This window comes from Scomber scombrus, chromosome 5 (assembly GCF_963691925.1).
Source record: "Scomber scombrus chromosome 5, fScoSco1.1, whole genome shotgun sequence".
Taxonomy (NCBI): domain Eukaryota; kingdom Metazoa; phylum Chordata; class Actinopteri; order Scombriformes; family Scombridae; genus Scomber; species Scomber scombrus.
Window position 1 is genome coordinate 11,973,803 of NC_084974.1, and position 19,604 is coordinate 11,993,406.

The window sequence follows — 19,604 nt, forward strand, 5'->3', positions numbered from 1 at the left end:
TTACTCACTGGTGGAGTGAATCTGTGAATCAGTGTGGTTGGCCCATACAGCAGAATGGGCAGCCTGGGTGAGGGCAGGACACCAGATCCAGACTAAAACACTACAAGAAAAACAAATATAGTCCATGTTCATTCTCTTTTTTTCTTTCAGCTTTTTCTTGTTCTACTCCTAAATTACTTCCTTTGCTCATCTTACCTGTTTCCCCTTGTTAGATGCCCTGGGCATGCATCATCCCTGTCCTTAAACCCTGTTTTTGTTAGGCACATATTACCCAAAACATATTCTACAGTGTTGTGTCAAAGTGATGTGCTGGCTACCATATCAAGAGTTTAGTTAGGAAAGAAACAAACATTTTTAGACAACGTTCAGATTCCTGGTTTAAGAGAAGGTGAAAGTTCATAATATCACTCTGGTTCCTCCTCTTTTTCCCCTGAAGTCTCTGATTGCGGAAGGATTTCTTCTTCCTCTATAGCTGGCACCTCTTCCCTTTCATCAATGCTGTCTGCCGACTCCTCCTCTTTGCTTACTTGCTCCTCCTCTTCCTCATGGATGGCTGTGATTGGATCAGTGGAGCTACTGATGCAATTTGGATCTTCTTTCTGAGCTTCCTCCTCGACTTCTGCATCAATGACTCTTTTCCACATTTCATGGTTCTCCAGGATATGCTGTGTGATCTGGCAGAACACTTTCCTCCTGCTTTCTTTCTTTGTCTCTTGCCTCTCTGTAAGACACCAAGTTGGGAAAGAACAAAGGCATAATGCACTCAACAGTTAGACAAGCACCAATACATCTCTGACATGAGCTGAGCAATTAAGCAATTCAAGTATATTTTGTAGCTTCACTATACAACACTACATTCAAAGCAAATGGTTGCACAGTTAGCTTTAGCAGAGAGGAACTCCCGAAGAACCTGAGCAGCAGTGACGATTCTGCTGGATGAGAAAATCCCTGTAAACAAACCAAAAACTCAATCTGCAGAATGAAATACATTTTTACACTAGAAGGTTGTTTTCACATTCAATACCAACAACTTAAGGGTGGTGGAGGGGGCATTGTTACAAGGCTTTCAGCAGAGTAACAGTTAAGTGTCAGCTTATACTGACTGCTATGCACACCTGTAGCCAAGCAGCTTATAAATGAGGCATTGATGTTGAACCATAACTGAAGAAATCAATGCCAATCAGCTGATTAAAGCATGACTTTAGTGCTCTGCCTGAACTGATCCAATGTTACATTTGTGACAGCTGTCTCCAGTGGTGCAATTACCCTTAAATATATTTAATTAAAACAATCCAACTTCTTGAATGATTAGCCAAAACAATTATTAAATAAAGTGTAGTTTATGTGATGGGAATCTAATGCTCACCTTCAAACTCATTTCCATCTGTGACTGGCAGTGGATGTCAGTGCTGTCTTGAACACCACAAAGTATGTTTTATATTAAGAAATAACTCAATGTCCAACTACGATACAAATAAGACCTTACAAGTACATTTTGTGACAATCAATGATGTCAAATAGGAGACTAAAACCCAGGACAGAGATTTGTTGGTATGATTTCACATTGGCTAAAAATGAAGCCTGTTCCACTCTAAATTAACCAAAACTCTTCAGATTATGTCCACTTATTCATTTTCTTTGTGAATCAGCGCTGGTGTTGAATCCTAATCAGATCACTTTAGGTTCCAAGAAGCAAAAGCACATAAATCTCATGGCTTGATGAAAGATTTGTAAATCTGTTCCATTCCATCCACATTATTTGGTCTGTGTGTATACTCCTCGGAGATATTTTGGGGAAATAATGCATGAATAATTATGGTTTACGTACGGGAGTTGTCAGAACTTGTAGATGCATCCTCTTCCGCCATGTCTTCCTCTTCCTCCTCTGTATCTTGTCCCTTTCCCTCCTCTGGCTCAACCTCTCCCTCAGGTGGATCAACCCAATGACCCGGCATAAGAGCAGCAGAGTCGTAGGAGGAGCACAGAGGTCCCACTATGTGAGTGATGAACGACTCCTGTAGTTTAGCCAGTTGTGGAGCGGACCGGTCCATGAATGGGCTGATGGGAAGGCCCAGGCTTGCTTCTTCGTCACCCTAGGAAAGTGCAATCATAGATAAAATGTAAATATACTGGACAATTGTACAAGAACAAACTATTTTCTCACCTGTACCATATTTCTATAGCTCCACAACATCAAGCTTGAAATCCACCCTTAAGTCAATTCAGTCCACTGAAGAATTCTTAAGAATTTGATGTTTGAATTCAAATTCATTATCATCAACCAAAAGTTTAGTTTCACCATACATTAATTATAATATTATGTTTTCTTTATTTTTATTATCTATCTTTTTTAATCTTTTCTGAAGGCAAAAGCTTTTCACTCTGTGGGCGAGAAAATCTTGATGTAGATTATATATTCAACCTGTTGTTTACACAAATTCTTACTCTCAAAAAGAATAAAACAGGCAACTTAATTCTATAATAAAAATTAGCCCACTTTTCAGGGACACAAAACCTCTTAAATATAAGAAATATGTTTTCATGTTGTGAATGTTTTTTTGCCTTTATTTCCCTTTGTGTTGTTTCATTTGTACTTTATTATTACACTTCACCATAAAGTTAGAATAATTTTGTTTTCAGACACATTCCTCTTTTTATTTTCTATTTATACACATCACTAATCACCTTTGACCAGGTGCAATGAGATTGATCAATACAATTGTGAGAATATATAAATATATATATATTCACTTTATCTATCGAGAATAAATCACATTGTCACAATCATTTCATGAGATGAAGTAAAACATATTTTATTCCAACTTTATGGGCAACAGTGTATATATGAAGCAAACTTTAAATTTATGAAGAAAATTATCGCATTATATATTAACACCATTATTACTATATTGATACCAAAGCAAGAATGCAACATATAACAATTAACCCCAGTTTGCACGTGTATGTAAGCTCTATGTGACTCCAGAAATGTGGCACATCCTGAACAGAGGACACACTATATGTCCTCTGTACAGTATGTGCCACATTCTCCACTGGATAGCACAGAATGATCCAGATACACCGCCTCTGGGTACGTTCTCCAGAAAGTAGGTCAACAAGACTGCAAATAGAAAAACATCCTATTGCTGATTTGTATGTATCAATCATGCAAATAAGACTGCTGGCAGAGACTTGCCTCAGTGACGGTGACTATAATCTATGTATTTGCTTCCCACAAGGTTATCACTGATAAAAAATAGTCTGAGAAACTAGCCATGGCCACGAAATATACACTTCCCACACCGTATCAGATGTACTGTATGTAATCGTGTTTGTTGAAGGAGACATTTGTGTGACAACCATCTGAACCAAGGCCAGCTGAAGACGAGCCAAAGTAGAGCCATGTTTTTCCCTCCCAGGCCTTGGGATGCTTTTCATTCGTGCCTTTTCTATTTTTCTGTTCTATTTTTCTATTGTGCATCCACAAACACAGAGCATACCGGTGGATGCATATTGTACCAGTGAGCTAAGATGGGTGGCATCTAATATTTTGATTTATTTTGTCTGATTTTATTCTTGCTGACATTCATCTTCACACAAACTAAGCCCATAAGTAACTGTCAAAATTCACCTCTAGAGAGGCAAGTCCAGCTAAATGGATTTTTCCCGAAAGAATATATATAGACAATGGAATAATATGAAATTATTCCTCAGCAGAAAGAAATACATATATCTCAAGAACTCTATTATTTTGGAATATTTATCTATCCTTTTTAACCATTTCTTGATAAATAAGGTGGCTCAAAGTCAAAGTATGCGTTTTGTGTTTTCCATATCAACTGATGGAATACAGTATATGTATTGTGCTTTCATATACATATATTGTCACATTCATCTGTTGTGCATTTGTTTCTGACGTCAGGGCTTTCAAAGTGATCCACAAGAAGGACAGAGGAGCAAAGGCTCCTATCACTATGGCAACCTGAAACCTGGATGGCGTCAGTGCACTACTGGTTCATGTAAGAGATGTTTGTGTCTATACAATATGTATAGTAAGTAATTCAGGGAGAGCGTGAGGGAGGAGAGAGAGGGGGGGAAACTGTTTCTCAATACTAGACTTCTACTGGTGCGATGTGTGTGTGTGTGTGTGTGTGGCAACTCTGTTGCTAACTGAGAGCCTCACTTCCATCCCTGTGATCTTCCTTTGTGTGACAGTGAATGAGCACTGTCAAAGATGACACATTTAGGTCATCTGTCTTCCCTCTGAAAATAAAAACATATGCACACCCTTCTGTCTCTCAAAGGACAAACATATTTCTCAAAGCTATTATGAGAAATGAACATAAGGTTTGAGTAGCAATAAGAATCCAACATCAGAGGGAGGACGTTTCTCCTCAGCAATCACCACAGCCCAGATTAGAGATTTCTTGTTGCTACGTAATGTTCTGAATGATATCCTTGATACACTAGTTTCTTCATTTAAAAAATAGACTAAATAAACAAAATATGTACTGATACTAAGAGCATTGTGTAATAACCTTCTGTCACAGCTTGTACATCAGTTGGGAGAAGAATGGATATCATATATGTATCTGAACAATTATTCTTACTTACCATATTTGCCTCTTCATTATCAGGTATGCCAGGTAAGTAATGATAGCTCACAGGCTAATTTGATTTTATTTGTATCACTTGTTCGGCGCAACCTGAACTGACCAATCAGATGCATTGGTGGTTAAGAGCGGTATGCGTTTCCAAGGAGTCCATCTACAGTAGTTTCTAATAAATTCATGAGCTAGTAGGTGCCCTTTTATTTTGTCTGTTCTAATTGTGTGGAAGGGGAGCATGACACACGTAAAGCCTTGCTGAAGGGTTCTTGTACAAGACACTACATCCCTATCATCTGCAGGTGTGCTGTTAGCTGATTGATTTGATGGTTGCTCATTAAGTCATGAATATTCCATGTTACAGAGAATAGTTACCCCTGCATTAACTGATGTTTCGGCCACATGGGGTCAGCAGAAACAAATGGTGAACACCACAAATGGTGAACACCACACTTCAATATCTCACCTTTAAGGTTATTGTGGATAATTGTTAGCAAGCAGTTATGGAGCAACCTTATCATTCTTTTGGAGTCATGTTTTTGTTAACATGGTAAATGTTAGAGTCCAACATTCACTCTCATCTAGCTCAGTTTTTTTTTAGCTCTACTGACTCATGAGGGAAATATCTGTCTCTTTAATTGCTAAATACTCCATCATGTTCACCAGCTTCTTTAGAGCTTTGTCTCTGAATCACTACAAGTGCCTTTGACATTGCACATTGTCATGTTATGCATTATTATTATTATTAAAAATATTGATTATAGCTTTTTAATACATTTTCTTTTCTTTTAATCCTGAGGTCATCCGAAAATTGTAGGACTGCATAAGTTTATAACCATACTTGTTCGTAGAACTCGTTGACGATCCCTTCAGTCCACTGCAGGTGCAGCTCCTTACACTTCAGTGGTCCATTGACATCAGCCAGCTTGATGCACATCTGGCACACCAGCAATCGGTCGTTTTCATTGGTCCAATCAATACCGGACATTCCTTCATCACCCACCTGGGGAGATGTGCACAGGAAGGTGTGTGTGAAAAAGAGAAAGCCTTATTATGGATTGTGAGGAACTCCCACTGATTGATTGTCGACTTACATTTAGGATAACCTGGAAGAAAACATTACTTTTTATCACAGGGACAAAAAAATTCAACAAGAGCTCAATAGACATAAAAGAGACACAACAGTGATGTCTCACAAGGTTTTTGTTTACCTTTGCATTAAACTCTGCTAGGAAGTCAAAGTGCTTTTTGAGGTCAGTGGCCAGAATGGCTTCAATGACTAGAAAGCGGAAGCGCTTGAACTCAACGTGTTCAAGGTTAACCAGGAAGTTATACTCAGGTCGAGACATGAAGAGGTTCCACGCTGAAGCTGCGTGGTGGTTTTCCAAGACTGAGCGGTCGTTGTATAGAAGAGCCTACAGCCGAAAAGAGAGTGGAGAGGAGAATAAGAAATGAATGAAAACACTTAATCTTGGCTTTCAAGATGACACACATAGAAGCTTGCATGGCCCCTTTTCTCACCTCATAGCTTTACTTAGATCTAAGTTAAAAACTCTCATCTAGAAATAATATTAATAATGACATTTAAGGCTTTAGTTATAATTTATATAATCATTTATTCATTATGACTTCCTAATTTTAAGCTGTTTCTAAATACAAATCCCAATGTTGGAGCATTATGAATATTCACATCATTTCTTTTTCAGTAACATTACCTTCACACATCGGATAAGCAGTCACATTTCTACAAATTATACTTACCCAGCTTAGCATCACAAAATTATTTCAGCTCAAAACAATATGATTATTTATATGACAGCTTCTTTCACTGTGCATATTATTTGCTGAGCTCCTGTTTTAAGGTTTAGACTGCTGCTTCATTGCTAATCTTAAACTCATATTAATGCACTAATGGCTTACTGCTACTGTGATCAATGCCACATTACATTTCATAAAAAGAAATCATTTTCCCCAATAATATTTTTTGAAAATAACATGATGAAGTTAATAATTGTCTGCTCCATTATTGATGTCTGATGTCTTGGCTTGCTTATGCATGTCTGGTAAATTACAGGTTTTACATTGATCCACCTCAGGTCAATCGATAGCATATACTCTGCAGCTGTTGGAGGTGCTTTTTTGGGAAATGCTAACTTAACAGCTGGTACCCCGCAACACACAATAGTTCAGATGGTAGCTAGTTTGGGGCTCTGTATGCAGTTTTGGGTAGTACTGTTTTCTCTCCCACAATTTATAAGCTTGGGGCTGGCTTTTGGGAGAGACTCTATACATAATCTGTATTCACTTAAGAATGAACTTGATTGGTTATATCAGTATACTGAAATTTGATTGAACTGATGACAAGAAATCTCAGTTCAAGCCACCCTTGTTTGTTGCGAAACCCTTAGTATATGATTTTCATTATGCATTAATTCCACCCTGATTCCACCTGTCTGTTGATCCATTACTACACCAACTCTCCTCTCTAGGGCCACTGAAAAAGACCTACTTATTTACCTGTGGTGCACTGGTTGCTACTAGAAAGGCGTTGGTTCTTCCAGGATGGTCATAGTCATGCATGGCAGCCGCTACATACAAGGCCATAAGCTCCAGGGCAGGGATAAGGCCAGACAAGGAGCCATAACCTTCCTCCAGCAAAGAGTTCATCTTGGACACCAAGAAGCCTGTAGCACCAGGAGTAATGCCATTCTCTGAGTCTATGAGCAGAGAGAGAACCAAGCTCAAACCCAGTCACTGATGGTGCTCTTAGACTGTTTTATCCTGGAAGGAAATTTGAGCATTTTGACTCACTACACCTGCGAGAATGAGTCATAAAGTGATAAAACAATAACAAACAACAGGAGAGGAAATAAATACAGAAACAAAATGTGAAAGTGAAAATGAAATAACTATTAATTGCTATCACACTGAGCTTTTGACATTTTAACCAACACACAAAAATGTACGTATAGATGGATATGAAGCATTCACAGAAGTAGTTGAAGATACAACACTTTACTAAATACCAGGAAATATCAGAAGAAAAAAAAACAGTTTAACTTCTGTCTAGTTTAATGAATAGGAGATTTTTTAGGTTTAGGTTTGGTCTTCTTGAGTATTCAGACTCAGAACTCACCAATGTGTATCCCATTCTCAGTCAGCAAGGTGGGCAGGCCTGGCACAGACTGCGTGGTGAGATACCAAACAGCATGCAGCACGTCAGTGGCATGGATCCGGTTGTGATCTGAGGAGAGTAAAATAAACTGCTGACTCACACCAGTGGAGGGCAGTAAGACCACTGTGATGAAATCTCAAACATACTGCTTCTCAGCTGGAACAGAAGCAATTTGACGCTATTAAACTGGCAAAAAAACACAAACAACAAACACCAAAACAAACAGCAAAGCCTCTTATAGACATGGAAACTGTAACATTTCATAATTAACAGGGTTATTTTTGTCTTTTATACATTGGGCTAAGTTACGGGTGATTTGTTCCATGTTGACCCTGTTTAAACATGACATGACTGTTGTAGGGAAAAGTGGCTATGTCATTTTCAGATATTTTTACAGATTTACATATATATATTTAAGTGGTGTGGCTGGTGTAGTTTGCATAGGTATAATACACTTCAAGTTAGTGCTGTCAAACTGACATAAGACACATCAAAAGTAGAAAAAAGTCACAAAATCTGATGATTTTAGCATAGATGTTACTTTTACTTATTAAGGTTTTGGAACTTTTTTTTTTTTTTTTTGACTAACAATGTAGTTTCTGTTTTTATGGTTACCTGATAAGAGTAATTTTGCTTATTTTTGATCTTTGTATTTGGCTTGTTTAGCTTCTATTACTTGTTTTATTGATCCATGTCATTTTAAATTAGTAGCTTTTTTTTTTTTGTTTATTCTTGTTCATGTTGTGTAGATCCCAGTTAAGCTTTTTGTAAGAGATCCAAAAAAGGAATACATGAGATATCTGACAAAAATAACACACTGATCAAGGGCCTGAAAGTGATGGACTATAAAAAAATACTTTAGTAATACTATAGTATTTATTTATAAGCACAGTTACATCAGTTTCATTTCATTTAATAAATAAAAAACATGTAATAAAATACAATGCTAATTAAAAAGTAGGCCTATGTGGTCTCATTTCAATAATATACTATAGTAAAATGTTGTCATTTAAATCCTTTTCAAAAACTAGAATTTCAATGCTGTCAAATGATCTCAGAGCCAATGCTACCTGTCAGCGCATAGTGTCTACCCGTCTTCACTCTCAACATGAATTGATTTGATATTTCAAACTAAAAGGTCACACACTGGAAAACTCGATATCCTAGCTAATTCTTAAAACGATTAACATCCAACAAACTGCTGAATAAAAGCGCGGGTCTGTTAGAGGGGCTTTATTTATACGACAAAGCAATACACCCACCTTGTGGTAGATGAAGGTAATGTTAGACATCTTATTTTTTTTCTTCACATAAACAATTTGTCAACTCACAAGGGATGTCTCTGTATCCGTTCTCCAAAGCATGGAAGTAATTCATAAACTCTTGTACAGGAATCCTGAAGGTCTCAAACAGACCTGTGTCCTCAAAGAGCCTGTAGGAAACCTGGGACACAACATGAGGAAAACATCACCACTACTGTGAATCAGCTCTGTGGAGATTCAGATATGTAGTCATTCCTAATAAAAACAATTCAGCACATTCTTGAATGATATTAACACCAATGTAGTGGGTTCACACTAACAACACGCTGCTCATAAACCTAATTAAATTGAATTAAATTGCTTTAATTCAATCTAAATGTTGTGAATGTTGTTAAAAGCTGAAGATGCAAATTTACTCTTCCCGCTGACTAAATTGACAGCTAATTGATGGTTGGTTAAGCTAATAATAACATACATGTGGACAGTTCTGTCAATATGAATTGCTTTTAACTGAGTGACTATTTATAGGCTTTTAATAAAAAAAATGTCCTATGGGTTCTGATATTTCATTGCTCATTAGTGCTCACCTGGCTGAGGATGCAGCCTGCTTTGCCATGGGTTTTCTCCACTAGACTGAAAATGGGAAAGTTCCAGTTGTTGAGTTGACTCATCAGAGGCTCCAGCGCCGGCTTCACCAAAGGCACTGGGGCCAAGATTGGCTTTTCCTGTGGGTTAGAGGCAAATGAACAGGGGGAGGTATGAAGATAAAGACCTAATTATAGGTTTTATACCTAATTTTGTAAAATAATATTCAACTTTTCAGTCACCACAGTATGATGATCATCAAGAGGAAAGTTTTGGTTGTAAGGCCCCATTCTCTCTCTCTAAACATACACTCTCATACTGCATCAGAGACTGTTTTTCATAATTTGAGGAACCTGGAAATAAAGCTTAAAATTATGTGAAAATTCAACCTAAATTTTACTTTTATCCATTCATACTGTAATAGTGTCTGTAGCATTCATCAAATTCAATTTAAGACTTTTCAGGGCCTTAATAATGCCACATAGAATGCAATTTAGTACTTTCTTTTTTTTTTTTTTTACAGTCATACTGCTCAAAGAAAAAGCAGTAACACGTATTTAGTAACACAAACATAGTAACATAAATACCAAAAAATACTTTGTCAGATGTATATTACATTAATTCCTGTTCGTAATTCATAAACATGACCTGAAACCAGATCATATCAGAAAACTGATGTCTGGATAAACAATTAATTAATCTTAGTTAAAACAAGTATTGTCTAAAACTGTCACAATCAACTGTTCCAGCCTCACTTGTAGTTTAGATATATATTGTCTTTTGACAGCCCACACCTACATGTTGTTTCCATGATCTATGTTTATTAAACTTTTAATGCATTTAAAGGCCTTTTTGGGAGGGACTGAATTCAATACTTGCAGATACCTTGTTAGAAACCACTGCTCCAACTTTTTTTAAATTTCTGACTGTCTTTGAGGGAATAAGCAACACATTTGTACTCATTACTAAAAGGAAGCTTGTATGTATGTCTACCTCTGGTGATGGCAGAAGTGGGTGAAGAACGATGCCCTCTGCTGGATACTCCCTGCAACCTTCCCTTGCTTCAGGCTGCTTCCTGCCTCCCTCTCCCTCCTCCTCATTCTGTGCAAAGTCACTGCTGTCACTGTGGTTGGTCTCATAGGTGCTGTCGTAGGTGCTGTCGTAGTCTGATGACGCTACTGCACGCTCATCTGAAGGGGAAATGACAAATGTTAGAAATGTGCAACCAAGTTGGTGGTTATGAAAAGTAACAATAGGGATAAAATCAGTATGAGTGAATCAAATATCCCCAGAAAATAAGCTAAAAATTAGAGAAGACAATACTAATCAGGTTACAATAAACTCTTGAAGTTTTGGAATACTAGTGTGCTGGTGGAAATACTGTACATGACCAAATTCCTCCTAATACTTTATGATTCTTGTCTAGCTCATGGATGGTCGCATATAATGTCGAACAGAAGCTGAGATCCTTGCAGCGCTGAGTTTACCTGGATGAGGTATTCTGTCTGCTTTGTCGACAGATTCTACCCCGTGGTTTAGTCGATTGTTGAACGGTCTGCCGCAGCTGAAAGACAGAGAGCAGAGAAACATTTCCATACAAATGGATGCATTTAGACATAGATACTTTCAAAGCCTTATTCCAGTATTTGTGAATTCCAGTATATTACCTGCTACAGAGCGATGGAGGCCGCCAGTGAGGGGTGGTGGAGCTGGGGGCACTCTGGCTGTGAGTTAAGGCTCTGTGGTGGCTCTTGGGGGCCACAGAGCTTGGGGTCCGCTCTGTCAGGGGCCCAGCCGGCTCAGGAAGCTGCACTGAACATGTCTTGATGGTAGGGCTGGAGACAGGACTGCCCTGGACAGGAGGTGATGGGCATGGAGAGCCCAGAGGTGATATGTTGGAGGGGGGGAAACCTGGAAAAAAAACAGATGCTGTTTCTGCACAGAAATGACTCCGATATATCAGTCTCCTTCTTTCCTTTTATGATGATATTTAAACACACACCTGGTCTTCCCAGTGGTTTGCTGTAGATGTGGTTGGAGGCGACAGTGGCAGCACAGGAGGCGGACATGGAGCGGCTCTTTGAGATGGTCATCATCACTGAGTTGTTCCATGATTCACTGGTTTAAAGTAAGGAAACAGTCAGATAAATGTATTACTGTAAGCCTAAATTGTATGTGAGTAAATTACATTACCTGTCTGTGGTGTGTTTGATGCTGGCTGAACGGTCTCTGCGTACAGGGCCTGGCTCGATGGTAGGCAGCCCTGTGGCTGAGGTGGTTGTGGTCCAGGTTGATGAGATTCTCCTCAGCAATCCCGGGGGAAGGCTCCGCCTTAAACGCTGTAACGCAGATACACAAACACGTGATTACACACTCACAAAACATTTTCTTCTAGACTTCCAACTAACAATCTACATACTCATGCCTACACGAGTCTACTACACACCTCTGTAACAGCTTATTTTACATTACAGTTTTGGTGCTTACTTTCTACATGTACATGAACATTTCTTATAATCACTGGGACTCTTGATAATCCTTTTCCTCCGCCCTTTTTGATCATTAACAAATGCCACCATGCCATGTCTAAATATGGTTTTTGCAACACGTGTTTCCATCAAGTTTCATGTAGATATGAGGCCTAATTAAGCAGCAGAGTGTCAGCCCTTTGTTTGGACGAGGGTTGGCTTCAAAAGCAGTTTAAAGGTACATTAGGTTTCTAATAAAACTAGTGCAGCTAGATAAGAAAAGGGAAACTGCCAATGAAGCCAGTAGGGCCAGCCAATATAGGTCAACTTAAGAAGATACGATATAGATATAAGGCCGGATCAAGCTGCTAAGTATCTGTACTTTGTTTGGGTAAGAGTACGATTCAAAGGCAGTTTAAAGATATATTAGGTCAAGGTTAGAGAATAGTGTCACTTGTCAGAGGGGATAATAGATTTATGACAGTGCATCTTTTCCATTAATAGTGTTGTTTCATAGGGCTGCTCACCCATTTTTGGGCAGATTTAACTATGTGTATTATTAGTTATAATAAGTGCTGCAAAGTCTGTGACAACATTCTAATCTATATAATCTATATCACTTTTGTGTTTAATATATACTACCTTTTATTTGCTGCTGGAACAATTTCCCAACATTGTTTTGAAGATTATTTATGTCTAGTCTCGTCTAGGGATGTCACGATTACCCGTTTTCACGATTAATTGTGGTATTAAACTTTACGATTAGTTAATCGTAACGTGTCCTAAATACCGTCAATTTCAAGAAAATATTATGATTGAACCATATTGGTACATCAGCGCAACTCGCCCGGAACGAAGACAAAGTGAGACAACAACCACGTCTCACCGCTCGTGTTGCTTTGTTTTCTGTCCGTGCAGTTGCAGACAGAGGCGTCCCAGTCCCATAAGAGGTAAAGCATGGAAGAGCTATTCCCTCCGAATAAACGCTTGAAGTCACTGTGCATTGGCCTGTATAAGAAAGGCTGGGGAGTAACGGATTACAAGTAACGGTGTTACGTATTTAAAATACAAAATACGAGTAACTGTATTCCGTTATAGGAACAGTTTAAATTGGTGTATTCAGAATACAGTTACTTTCTTAAAAAAGATTACTACCCTGCCGGCGTGGGCAACAGTGCCCCCTATAAATTAAAAATGTCTCAGGGCAGTTAAACAAGCACAAATATAGTCATATGACACACCGCAACTCGCGGAATAAACCGTCAAAGAAAATCCAAACAAACTTCCCATTGTAAATTTACAATTACAAATGATCTCATACCTACGGAAGAGCATTAGGGCCACGGAGTAATATATTAATTCTAAATCTCTGAGAGAAAAAAAAGTCAACATTTTCGAGAAAAAAGTCAAAATTTTCGAGAAAAAAAGTCAAAATTTTCGAGAAAAAAGTCGAAATTTTCGAGAAAAAAGTCAGAAATGTAGGCTACCAGGAAGAACCAGGTCATTCAGAGCTGGAGCTGACAGACTTCGTGTCCTGGCATAGTGCTGCTGAAATGGAGGATTTAATTAAATGTTACTTCGAGATTGGATTATCTAACAAAGAGATCCTTGCAGTCTTAGCACAGAATCACAGTATTGTGATTTCTATTCGGACCTTGAAGAGGCGGTGTCGTGAACTTGGACTGTGTAGGAGGCGAAATCAGTCGGACATAGACAATGTGATAGCCTTCGTGCAGGAGGAACTGCATGGGAATGGACAGATGCAGGGGTATCGTTGGCTACACCTACGAGCTATCCAGAGGGTAGGGTTGTGGTGTCTCAAAGGACTATAAGGCTGATACTCAGGGCACTTGATCCTCGTGGGGTGGAAATTAGACGGGCACGAAAGTTTTGACGTTTTTCTCGAAAATTTCGACTTTTTTTCTCGAAAATTTTGATTTTTTTCCTCAAAACTTTTGACTTTTTTTCTCGAAAATTTCGACTTTTTAAAATTTTGACTTTTTTTCTCGAAAATTTTGACTTTTTTCTCGAAAATTTTGACTTTTTTTCTCAGAGATTTAGAATTAATATATTACTCCGTGGCCCTAATGCTCTTCCGTACATACCTTCGCTGTTTTTATGGTTAAAAGTTTTGTCTGGTCACATAATATTCCTAGTAACAGCTACTCCAATGTCTTTGGATCATTTTGAGTCGATTCAAGCCAGTTTCCATTTATTTACATGGCATGGGGAATGAATTGCAGATAGCCTGCCTCATCGTCCTCAATTTGAACACAAAGTCTTTGTCTCCATCTAGTGGTTGAACTGTGCTATTGTGACAGATTTAGCCAACTGCACTACTTTCTAGAGGGCGTGAACTTTCATTAGAGGTGTCAATCTTTCATATTGCCCTTTCTGCTGAAGCCCAATTTTTTCTTCATTCATCAATATTCAAGAATACTAATTTTAATTTTAATTTCCCAAATTTCTGAGCTGTGGAAATTAATAAAGGTAAAAGCAATTGAAGAATGTTGACTCTTGGATGCCATTTTTCTTTACATAGTATCAGTTGCAGAAACGTACCACATTTGTGTTTTCTCTGGAGACAGGAATAAGATCGCTCTCTAAAGCAAGTGTTAACTAAAATCAGTGTCCCAGATAAACACAATTACAAATGGGATTATTATCATTTTTCTTGTACTTTTTGGTTACTTTACATTGTGGCTATATTATTTTGTTATGAGAGCATCCAAAGATGGAAATAAATTAAAATTCAAGACCTATAAGGAGTGTTCATGTGATTTTACTTATTCATGGTAGTGTGAAATTAATTAGTGAAAAAATAATCGTGATAATCGTAATATCGTGTTTATTTCTCTGACAATAATCGTACCAAGAAAATCTGTAATCGTGACATCCCTAGTCTAGTCCTGTCTTCTCATTATGTCATGACACGGTAACTCTTACACTGTTTGGATTTTTTATGAACATAACAGGATAATAAAGAGGAAAAAAATCAGGTGCCTCACTTGTTATGTGAAAATATATATCTATTTTCATTAAGTAAAATATGACATACCGATGTATGACATCAGGCGTTTGTTGATAAGTTTGTTGTGTCTCCTTTTTGCCCACATCAAAAAAGTAGACACTGAACTATAAGGATGCCATATTGTTTCTTCCAGGCCATTCCTGTTTTTAAAAAGCATATGGGGGACAGGATGGTAAGTAGATAGGAGACATGCTTGTTTCCCCTGCGGTGTCAATCTATCAACTGTTGTAAATGTTGTTGTAAAGCCATGAGCTAAACTCAGTTATTTGTCAGTTTGTATATTTGTTTTTTTAAAAGGCTCTCTATTTCTCTCTCTCTCTCTCTCTCTCTCTCTCTCTCTCTCTCTCTCTCTCTCTCTCTCTCTCTCTCTCTCTCTCTCTCTCTCTCTCTCTCTCTCTCTCTCTCACACACACACACACACACACACACACACACACACACACACACACACACACACACACACACACAACCATATCACAGAGAGAGAGAGTGGGATATAGAGGTCGGCAGTGGTTTAAATTCACATTCTACTCAAGCAAATAATGTCCACCCAACTGTCTCTCACTTCACTATCACTTCCATACACAAGCATCACTACCTAGACTCTATGTGCTCTATTGGTATATTTATCTTCCAGAGAGAAGGAAATCTAATCAAAATATCTCTAATAGTGTGCAAAAGAATGAGAGAAGAGGAGAGATTGAGTAATATAGAAAACAATGGGTGAGTTAGAGAGAAAGAGACATTTGGTGGTAATCAATCACTGTAAACATCACAGCTGCTTTTAGTGTTCGGAAAGTGTGACTTGTGAAGTTATGCAGTTGTAAGTGCAGATCTGAAAGTCTGCACCGCATTCATATGCGACAATAATGAATCTGATGAAAAAAAATTAGACATAATGTTTAACTGTGATGGATTGGTGTTATCCTTAAGTTTAAGTTTGTAGTAAAAAGGGATATTAACAAATGACCTCACCAGAAATTCATGAAGCACAAAATATCTAAAATTCGCCTCAATGTATGTAAGCAAATAACCAGAACTGCTAGTGTTGAATCATGGAAAAAGACCGAAAAGTGAAAGCCAAATGACAAGTGTGCTGCCAACGGGAGTAACAAGCAAATTCAAAAGTTGTACAAAGTGCTTTGCTGTCCAGTTAATCTGGTCAAAACCTGAGTGAGTGAGAAAATGTACCTCAGTCAACAGTTTTGATTACCTTTATGTAACAGCTATTTCTGTCCTCAGTTCAGAGCCATACAGCAGGGCAGCACCAGTGAGCTGAATCACAAACTTTACCCATTGCCACATGCAGACTCACAAATCCCCAATGAGCCAAAATGAGGCAGCAACTCATTGACTTCCGTTACATGGGCCGAGCATTTGAGTGCACTCAGGCAACGTTAAAGCTGCTAGTCACTTTCCTGGTAGGCTATCCTGCATTGCATCACACACTTTTTTTAGTTTCTTTGCCGCCTTAAGTGCCTGCATACATTTTGAAGTACTGGCCTTGTAAAACATTAAAAAGCCCTGTGGAAGTCTGTGCGTCATTGTTAGCTACGTTAGAGCCACACGCTACGCCAGCAGTGATGGAGAGAGGACATGGGGGGGGGCATACGTGCGTGTGTGTGTGTGTATGTGTGTGTGTGTGTGTGTGTGTGTGTGTGTGTGTGTGTTGTGTGCTTATTGACACACACACTGCAACATATAACTAAACTAAAAGTGACTTTGCTGAAGATTTCCTCCACTGATTATGATGTTTGCTTCCTAATAATAAACATTTTTTAAAGGGCAGGTTCACATACATTCAATTCACAGCCCTCCTTTCATACAAAATTGTTTACAAAAGTTCATTTATAGCTAATATGCTTCCATAGCTAATATATATGCTTCAGCTGACTTAGTCAAAACAAATCAAATCTTTCAAATTTACTGTCTTTACTGCCTTCTACTGTCTACAACGAACACAAAGTATGATTACAGCAAAAAAAAGTAACAAAAACAAAACGTTTCAATTTTCATGTGGGCACCGACAGACTTGAAAATAGCTGAAGATGTAAAAAAACATACTTTGCACAATACACTCTTATGATGACTTTTGGGGCTTCTGAATCATTCTGGTCAGCAAAATCACCATTCAATGTTTGTTGTTTGGACAGTATCACCAATGTGTGATGGGGGGATGAACAGAAATGAGAGAAAAACACTCACCTTTGGAATGGCCAGTCTCTCTGTTTTTTCAGGCCCATCCTCAGAGTCGGAGCAGGTGTGTGTGTCTGCTGGGATGCGAGGCCGATGGAGTGGCTGGAGGTTAATCTGGGTGCTGAGGAGGCTGCTGACGGCCTTCAGAGAACTGCAGGTGTTAGGGGGTAGCGACGGGTCTGCCAGCAGGTCTGAGATCAAACCGTGGGCCTCACCCATCACTGTGATGTCCACTACCACACTGGTGCCCGAAGACTAAAGGAGAGAAGACAGAAGAGGAAGATACAGAATGACATTGTCAGTTTATGTTCATTTTTTACAGTTTCTTTATCTCTTTACCTATGAAAAACAGATGTTAGGTGTGTGTTTGCATCTGTCTTCACACTAAATTAAACACTGTAAACCGTGTACTGTGTGATGTATCAATATGTGATTTAAAAGTCTCAAAATGTGACTTCAAATGTTGATGGTATGTTGGGACAACTACCTGGGTAGAACATGTAAAGGTTAATAAGGAGTGTTAAACATATCACAGCAATGAAAACACCATTAACAGACACATGACAGTATCTTCATAAAGAATAGCACACTCTACTTCCACCCCCCCCCCCCTAAATTTAGCAGTCAACGATTGAACGTATTGACTGATAAGCCCCTAAGGCTCATCTATGTCAAAGGTCAACCATGTGTAGCTTCAGTAATGGATTCCACTGTTAATGTCAACATGTGCTAATCAGCTCTTTAGCTTATAATCAATTTCCACACACTTTGCAACACATGTACCAACATACATACTCGTACAAAAATATAAACGTGTGTGTATAGTATATTTTAGCGTATCCATGCAAGACTTTTCGATCGTAGTACTGGGGGAGCTAAGAGGAAGTCGGGCCCCCTGACCAGGACACAAGCTCCCTTGAAAGCCTCCCAAGAGACATTTAAGGGGAGCACTAAAAAACTGTGCACTCTTAGGTTATATTTTATTTTCCGTGTGTTTATTCGCTCATTACTTTCCATTTTCAAAACATCTGTCTCCACTAATTGACACAATTATGTGTTTATTCCTGCTGTGGCCATCCATGCACGGCAGCACTGTGCTTTAATTCCAGGTTTAGGTAGCCACCTGACCCCTTATTGAATGGTTGCAGACCGGTATTTGAATGGAGTGTAGCTAAGTCAACAAACATCATGTCAAAACAGAAACAACGCTGCCTACTGGAACAGTGCTTTTTGTGGTTGTAAACAGAACTTTCGGTCCTAATTCAATTTTCCATTTTTTTTTATGTTGCAATCGACAGACAAAATTGAAATGTCAAGAAAGCGAGGGGACAGAGCAACAGAGCGACAGAGAGGGACAGAGGGAGAGAGAGGGAGCAGCATTTGATTTTCATTTTAAAATACCAAAGATTACATTGAAATACAAGCTGTTTTTTCTTTTTCCTGGTCAAAAAGGGAGTAGCAGAAATTTTAAAAATGGTTTGATTTTCTTTTCATATTTAGAATAATAAAAAATAAAATCACTGGCAAACAGATGTCCAGACAATCCGTTTTCTCATATTCTGAGAGTGGATGTCGTCATCGAGGCAAGAGCGCAATAAAGATGAAAACAAAGTTATTTAACATTAAGTTGCCGCAACATATATGCATAAAGCACGTAATAACAGAAGGACAAAATATGAGCTGCGTAAAGGACTGGTACGTAACATTACATTACAGGCCTTTTCCATTCACATTTGCTGGCTTAGCTTGACTTGGTTTGACTCCACACATCAGCCCAGCATGGCAGGGATTTGCATCTCCATTACAACATGGCTACTGCTTGAAAGTGTGACTTTAACCGTGTCTTTAACTGATGACACACTTGTCTTGAGATGAAAAGCAGCAGGTTGTATAAGTCATGGCTGTGAATAGTCAATGTCGCAGCTGTAAAACAGCGGATAAACACTTTTCATTCCCTATAAATTCTTCACAATAAAAGCCTTCCATTAGTTTGTCAGTGGAAATATGACGCAGCCACAGCAGGGAATGTTTTCATCAGCAGTAACTTAAGACAGCTCTGACATGGGTTATAGCGATCAGGAAACGGTATATCTGAATATCTGATATCTGAATGTACAAACAGAAACAATGAAGGGAAACTAAATTTCAAACCACAGTTAAGGGCTGTCCACACTGAGAACGATTACGATAATGATAACTATAAATGTATAGTTTTAAATGTCGTTCTAATTCTAGTGGATGGCGGAGTCCACATCACAACTATAACAATAACGATAGAGG

General features: G+C 38.5%; 1 protein-coding gene across 1 annotated transcript in view; it reads right to left on the reverse strand.

Annotated features, from left to right (window-relative positions):
* Positions 1-404: 404 nt before the first annotated feature.
* The window catches only part of LOC133980703 (cGMP-inhibited 3',5'-cyclic phosphodiesterase 3A-like), a 54,898-nt gene continuing 35,698 nt past the window's right edge, over positions 405-19,604 (reverse strand). Inside the window, exons 2-15 of the mRNA XM_062419478.1 lie at positions 17,334-17,579; positions 11,823-11,968; positions 11,632-11,747; positions 11,297-11,540; positions 11,117-11,193; positions 10,623-10,819; positions 9,632-9,769; positions 9,114-9,225; positions 7,744-7,851; positions 7,125-7,324; positions 5,819-6,022; positions 5,449-5,610; positions 1,829-2,093; positions 405-721 (exon numbers count right to left, since the gene is read on the reverse strand). Coding sequence (XP_062275462.1) covers positions 405-721; positions 1,829-2,093; positions 5,449-5,610; positions 5,819-6,022; positions 7,125-7,324; positions 7,744-7,851; positions 9,114-9,225; positions 9,632-9,769; positions 10,623-10,819; positions 11,117-11,193; positions 11,297-11,540; positions 11,632-11,747; positions 11,823-11,968; positions 17,334-17,579 — 2,532 coding nt within the window. The remainder of the gene's footprint in view (positions 722-1,828; positions 2,094-5,448; positions 5,611-5,818; positions 6,023-7,124; positions 7,325-7,743; positions 7,852-9,113; positions 9,226-9,631; positions 9,770-10,622; positions 10,820-11,116; positions 11,194-11,296; positions 11,541-11,631; positions 11,748-11,822; positions 11,969-17,333; positions 17,580-19,604) is intronic.